The sequence below is a fragment of the Notolepis coatsorum genome, assembly GCF_963971535.1.
Source record: "Notolepis coatsorum genome assembly, chromosome: 19".
NCBI lineage: Eukaryota > Metazoa > Chordata > Actinopteri > Aulopiformes > Paralepididae > Notolepis > Notolepis coatsorum.
Genome location: NC_140183.1, coordinates 19658462 through 19665765, shown reverse-complemented (window position 1 = coordinate 19665765; position 7304 = coordinate 19658462). Strand labels below are relative to the sequence as shown.

Below are 7304 nucleotides of genomic sequence, written 5' to 3'. Positions count from 1 at the left end.
GTTCCCAGCTGTGTCTCCTCTGTGGTAAACAACAGTTAACACCTCTCCTCCCCCCACGCCTCTGGTTGGTTCACCTGCTCACTCCTCGGTGAGATTAACAACAGCCTGCTCTCCTCTGGTTGGCTCATCTGCCTAATCTGCATGTTTAATTGATGGCGCCTCCTCTCGTCTCTCCACCTGGACACGAGACACTCTCTCTAGCCCACTACTACTGTACTACACAGTTCATGTGTTTTCAAGTCGCACACTGGTTTCCTTTTGCTGTAATAATTGGAATTATGGAATATCATAACTTTTACGACGAACAACAACCCGAAGAAGAAACGTTATGCCGGTTAGCTAGTTAACACGAAGACACCGTTTTGGTAAGTTAAATTCCATTAAAATGCCCTCATACTTGTACAACGAGCGTTTCGCGGAGGACCAGTTCTTCAGAGTTAATTATGGGATTTTATTTTTTTTACCTGAATTGTTGCTTCTATCTGTTATTTGGCTTATAGCACTTAAAACGCTCGTTGTCACAACTCTTTTGACAAACACTTGGATTTCATAACTCGTCTAACATAATGTAGTTTTCTTTAGTGTACTAGGGGCGAGTTGTGATCATGTAGAAACATCACCGTTACGTCCTGAACGGAATGTTTTTAAAGGAAGAGGCCTAGTCGGCCATCGGCCATTCACACCTTGTTCAAGTGAGCTCTGCTGCACTCCTGTTTACTGAACAGTTCCATGGCCTTTACTTAATGTGTTCAACAGTTACTTAGTTAAATACAACAACCCATTGTCGTGTTTATTTTATGTACATGAAATGACCAATAAATCACACACAAATAAGCGTCTTAAACCGATTCCTAGTATGAACATGGGGGGGGGGGGCAGTACGCAAACGGGCACAGAGGAGGCAGTCAGTTTGAAGTGCAGTTGGCTTGTTTCTCCACCAGATGGCACCAGAGCTCGACGAAAACATAGCAATACATGAAAATGGAGTGAAAATAGATTTGAAAAAAGACAAATTAATGACAGTCGCAAGGCCATTCCGTTAGAGTTATTATTTTCCATTTTGCCTGTATGATTGTGATCAAAATAACGTGTTCAATGTTTCTTCTATAGATTAATTAGTTTAGAGCGTTTACTCGTATCCTATTGGAGGGTGGCTTGCCACGTGACGAGGGCGAGTTGAGAAGTAGAATCTAATAATACAAATGTTCGTACAATCCATGGTTACATTCTATGCAAGTGAATATGCCGTTATTATATTATCGGACGCAACACGCATGTTGAGTGAGAGCACCATACTTTATACACAGACATTATGAAACATAATCTCTGCATAAACCACGACCCAGAGTGAGCTCTCCGCGAACGACCCCGCTCTGCCCGACAGTTTGTCGGTATCGCTTCTCGGCCTTTTGGCTAAGACAGTGATCGCTCCCTGTCTGCGGGTTTGTTCTCGCTGTGAGGACGAGCCTTTGCTGCCAAGGGGGATATTGTTTTGTTTGTTTATTTTTTGTATATTGTTCAAGGTAAGTCGATTTTATTTGATATTGTATATATCAGGTTTTACTAGTTAATTAATTTATTCTCATTATTATATTGGTTTTAGTGGTATTTTATTCTTTTATTGTTGTTGCTGGTGGTGTCTCCAGCCATGTCGGCTACACGTGCCGGCATGAGGAGACACCACAGTGTCAGATTTAAATTACGTGAGAAGGATGGTAAGCTCCTGGAGATGTCCCGATTGGACTTCTCCAGGAAGCTGATACAAAAAGCCCTTGGTTTCTCACCAGCTGATTTGAATTGTGTCATGACTCTACCCTTTAACAAGGGCTTTGATGTAAGTTTTGGAAGTGCCGCAGTACTACGAGAATTCTGGCTTAGGTTTGAGAAAGTTGAAACCCAGTTCTCAGCATTTAACCTGGAGAAACTGACTGACAATGCTGCAAAAGTAGTGGTTGTCAGAATGTTCAATGAAATGGTAAATGCTGATGACATATGTATATGGCTGGGTAGATACTGCACTGTGAAGGCCCAGGCTACCAAGGTGAGAGATGAGGATGGCATCTGGAATTGTGCCTGGAGGGTTCCTGTACAACAAATACAGGACCCCCAGGACTACCAGGGCCTGAGACAGATCCCATCCATGATAGTTTTGGGAGAGAACAGAGGCTACATTCACTACCAGGGTCAGCCTAAACTCTGCCGCAAGTGTGGTGAGCATGGGCACCTGGCAGAGGCATGCCAGAAAGTAGTCTGCGGCAAATGCAGAGAAATTGGGCACTCATTTAGTGAATGTACCAATGGCAGAAAGTGCAATCTCTGTGGAGAAACAGATCACCTTTTCAGAGATTGCCCAAAGTCCTTTGCCAACAAATTAAAAGCTACAAGAGTTTGCACTGAAATCGAGCAGGTGGTAGAACAAACCAGAAAAGAAACTGGAAATGTGCTAATTGAAAAGGAAGGGCTGGGAAATTCAAATCTCCTGCCAAACCCTGTGGTTGGAGGAGAGGAGACACAGGAGGCGGGAGAGGGGGAGGGGCCTGAAATCACCCCACCAGAAGGCAAGAGTGAAGGAGAGGGGGTGATTCAGCCAGCAGGTGGAGCTGGACTTGAGAAAGTGGGTGAGGTTGAGGGCGAGGTTGAGTTTGAGAGACAGGATGAGGGACAGGTTGAAGGAGAGTCCAGCGACACCTCCCTCCCCCCCGCCCAGCCCAACCTTAAGAGAACTGTAGATGAACTGACCAGCCCTGGGGCTGACTCACACTCAGCCCCAGAGAAGAGGGGAAGAGCCAGAACGTTCTCAGACGGCTTACCCCCCTTGGAGACGTTCAAGGGAGTCTCCCCTCTCGGCTCCAGTTCACCAAATACAACTTCTTTTATAAGCATAGAGCTACAGTCAACCCCAAAAGAACGGCGCCATGACAAAGCCTTCTCGGGGAAAGATGGCAAAAACTCCCCTCCCAGCTGCTTGGACAGGAGGAGAAGCCTGACTTCACAAAATCAGAAATGAGTGTTTTTAACTGTAGTCTTTTAATTCTCTTTTAGAATGTCATTCCTGTTGTTTTTAACAATACTCATGGCCCTCAACATCTCCACCCTTAATGTGAGAAGTGTGAGGTCAGGAGTTAGAGCCCAAACTGTTTTAACATTCCTAAACAATTTTAATTCAGATGTGTTTTTATTACAAGAATGTCATCTGCCTTTTTTTAAAAACTACAGCAACTGGGAGAGGAAATGGCCACCCGGTACCTCAATGTGGAGCGGGTCAAATTTTAATAAAGCAGACGGAGTGGCCATTTTAATCAAAAACCCCTTGGTTCTGGTGAAGGGCAGCACTGTGGTGAGAGACGGACGGGCAATTTTAGCACACCTGACTTACATGGGGAAGGATTTTAACATACTCAACATTTATGGTTTTAACGACAAAAACGACAGACATGACCTTTTAAAAGACCTGCAGTCCCACATGCTAGGTAGGGCTCCATTAGTGGTAGGAGGGGATTTTAATTGTGTTCTATCAAAAAAAGACAGAAGGGGAGCAGGGGATGATTTTAAACTAGATACAACATCGGTTTTATTACAGGGCATATGCAAGGATTTTAAACTACAAGACTGTTTTAGAACCGTGCATCCTAGAGAGGAGGGCTTCACCTGGTTCAGTGGTGACGGCACCAAAGCCTCTCGCATTGACTATGTTTTTACACGGGACTGCCCACCAACCGATGCTAGATTAACCCCTGTTTTCTTTTCAGACCACGCTATGCTGACTTGCACCCTTTCACTGTCTTCGGGTATGACGGCAGGGAGAGGTCTGTGGAAACTAAACTGCTCCCTACTAGAAGATAGGGAGATAGTTAGTCAGTACAGGGAGCAGTACATCAGATGGCAGACCCTCCAAGACATGTACAATTCACGTGCACACTGGTGGGAGATGGTGAAGGGGAAGACCAAGACTTTCTTCAGGCAGGCAGGTAAGAAGAAAAAAGATAGGGAAAACAGACACATGTTGGGACTGCAAAAGAGACTACAACGCTATTTTAAACTAGTAGGGCAGGGTTTTGATTTTAATGAAGAAATAGTAGAAGTAAAAAGGGAAATGTCAGCTCTATCAGAAATAAAAAGCCAAGGAATCATTTTAAGGAGTAAAGAGAGGGATATAGAGGAAGGAGAAAAATGTACACGCTATTTCTTTAAGAGAATTGTAAACAAAGGAGGTTTTTTAACAAAACTAAAAAAAGAAGATGGTAGTTTTACGGAAAACATAGAAGAAGTCAAGGAAAGCGTGGAACTTTTTTACACAAAGCTATACTCAGAAAAAGAAATAGAAAAAGATGTCACCAGGGAGGTTTTAGAGTTTTTAGACAAAACAGTGGAGGAGAGTGTGCTTTTAACCCAGGATTTTAACCTTTTAGAACTCGAAAAGTGTCTAAAACATTTTAAGAAGGGGAAGTCCCCAGGACAGGACGGACTTCCCCTGGAGTTTTATCAAACTTTCTGGGACATTTTAGCACACGACATACTGACTGTTTTTAAAGACTTTGAAAGACTAGACCTGCTACCTGACAGCTTTAGAGTAGGGATAGTGACGTTACTCCACAAAAAGAATGACAAGACTGACTTAAAGAATTTTAGAGCGATCACCCTTTTAAACTTTGACTGTAAACTTTTTAGCAAAATTTTAACAACACGTCTTTCTTTGTTTTTAGGAGAGGTGATCCACCCGGATCAAGCCTGTGCTGTGCCGGGGAGGAAGATCACCGACAGCCTCGTACTGATCAGAGACACCATCTGTTATGCGAGAGACAGAAACTTTAGACTCATAGTCCTAAATTTAGATTTTGAAAAAGCCTTCGATCGGGTCTCTCATCAGTACCTCTTCCAGGTACTGCAAAAAATGGGGTTTCCTGAGCGGGTCATAGATTGGGTGGGACTGCTGTACAGGGGCATTACAAGCAAATTTCTTGTTAACGGGCAACTTACAAATGCAGTGAACATATCCTGCGGTGTCCGTCAGGGTTGTCCGTTATCTGCCCTCCTCTACGTCATCTGTGTAGAACCGCTGGCACAGATCTTGAGAAGGGACAAATGGATCAACGGGGTGACTATACCGGGCAGTGGGGGACTGACGGCTAAGTGCCTTTTATACATGGACGACGTGAACATTTTATGCACTGACCGTTTTGCTGTTGACAGGACATTAGACCTGACTGAGTGGTACGGACGAGCTTCAGGAGCGAGACTAAACCGAGACAAGACCGAAGCGAAACTGTACGGACCGTGGACAGCGACTGACAGGGCAGGATTCCCTCTGACTGTGACCCAGACTGACATAAAAATACTCGGGGTCAAATTTGACAGAGAGGGGGAGGGGGGAAACAACTGGCCTGACGTCATAGGGAAAGTTAGACAGAGACTGGGATACTGGGGACTAAGGGGACTGACCATGGAGGGCAAGGTTTTAATCATAAAAGCTGTGATTTTACCCTTGTTTTTACTGATCGGTTCTGTTTTTATCCCACCAAAAAAGGTTCTTTTATCCTTCGACCGCGCCATATTTTATTTCCTGTGGGGGTCCAAGTGGGAGAGACTAAGAAGGGACGTCATGAAAAAGAGGAAGGAGAATGGAGGAAAAGGCGTCCCGGACCTCCACCTATTTTTAGGAAGCAGATACACTACACTACACATGACATACGCTACAGCCCCATCCAGAGAGCACAAGACAACAGCAATGGCAAGATTCTGGATGGGGTCTTACCTACGAACACACAAGCACCTACACACTGATTTAAGAACACCAGTGTCTTTTAATCTGCCCACGGCCTATGTTTTTATTAAAAAATTCTTAAAAGGCCTGAACATGGAAGGAGAAGAACTGGACGTTCTAACTAACCACCGCTCTCTTCTCTCTCTTGTGCAGGAGCGGGAACCAGTGAGTCCAGTGCGCGGGCTCGCAATCGGCGAGCCCTCCACAGTTTGGCGCAACGTGAACCATCCCGCTCTCTCAAACAGACTGCGAGACCTGTCGTGGATGGTGGCTCATGAGATCCTCCCGGTCAGGGCCGTCATGCACTCCCGGGGCATGGCAGCGAGTGCCATCTGCCCCCGACCGGGTTGTGGCGCTCCCGAGTCGGTGAGGCATCTGCTCTGGGAGTGCAGCGCTGCCGTAAACCAGTGGGCAACAGCCGGCTCCCAGCAATTCCCGTACTTACCAGCAGCGGGGGTCCTGGACCCACAAATGGTCCTATACGGGGTGAGCCGGAAGAGAACAACACCATCCGAATTCGCCAAGCTCTGGCTCACCCTGGCCGCCATCAAAGACGCCACATGGACCTCCAGAAACCTGCTGGTAAGCAGGCGCATGCAGATCCCCCCCGTGGCTGTGATCCGGATGGCCGAAGCGACGGTCCGAGCGGCAGTCGCTTCAGGCGGCAGGCCCTAGGACACAGCCACAAAGAAGCATCGCCTCTGCGCTCATTCGGAGGTGGGAGACCGGAGCCCACACAAAGGTGAAGGCAGCGGCGGCTGACTCCCCAAAGGGGCAACATCAGGGAGAGGATCTCCGCTGAGCACCCCAGGCAGGACCCCGGCGGTCCGTGTGGGAGAGGGGGATGAGTTACCCTTGGTAGGGACTCACCCCGCTACTGCACAAAGGATTGAAGATGGCCTTTAAATAGAACGTCCTACTTCCTGTTTAAAAAAAAAAAAAAAGAAAAAACACCTTTTAAAAGACATATGTACTGGACTTATCATCTACACTGATACTGATACAATGGACTTTTTATTACCACAAGCACTGTTTAACATGTTTTACCCACCTTTATTTTATCTGTAGGCCGTTTAGCATAACTGTTTTACTTTGGTGAAATGTTGTGTTTTTAGGTTTTACAGGTGTTTTTAATCTAGCTGTAGGCCTTTTAACATAACTGTTTTTACATTGTTGAAATGTTGTGTTCTTAGGTTTTTACAGATGTTTTTAATTGGTATACATGTTTATCTCACCTCTGAAATGTGCTATAAGAAAATGTGGAAATTTTAAATCAAATACATTGTGTACATGTAACTTTGTAAGCATGTGACAAAAAAACGTTTTCAAATGAAAAGATCTGTTCAAATACATTGTATACATGTAACTTTGTAACCATGTGACAATAAACTTTTTCAAATGAAAAATGAAAAATCTGTTCTTATCAGTTTAATATCTGATACGTCCCCTACCCGGGGACCATATATTAAATTGATTTTTGGAGCAGGGAGATGGAAAAGGGGCTTGCTCCGTCCACTCCACGCATCGACCTGGTCTTGCAGTA

The 7304-nt window shown here is 45.2% G+C and overlaps 1 protein-coding gene across 1 annotated transcript; it reads left to right on the top strand.

The window, feature by feature from the left end:
• Window positions 1-347: 347 nt before the first annotated feature.
• LOC311245843 (uncharacterized protein) lies at window positions 348-6733 on the top strand. Its single transcript, XM_084335848.1, has 2 exons — window positions 348-365; window positions 5915-6733. The coding sequence occupies exon 2, from the start codon at window positions 6026-6028 to the stop codon at window positions 6434-6436; it is 411 nt and encodes a 136-aa protein (XP_084191974.1). The 5' UTR covers window positions 348-365; window positions 5915-6025; the 3' UTR covers window positions 6437-6733.
• Window positions 6734-7304: the final 571 nt, after the last annotated feature.

Coding starts and splice junctions, on each gene's coding strand:
- LOC311245843 (XM_084335848.1), top strand. CDS start 6,026: ATGGTGGCTCATGAGATCCTCCCGGTCAGGGCCGTCATGCACTCCCGG.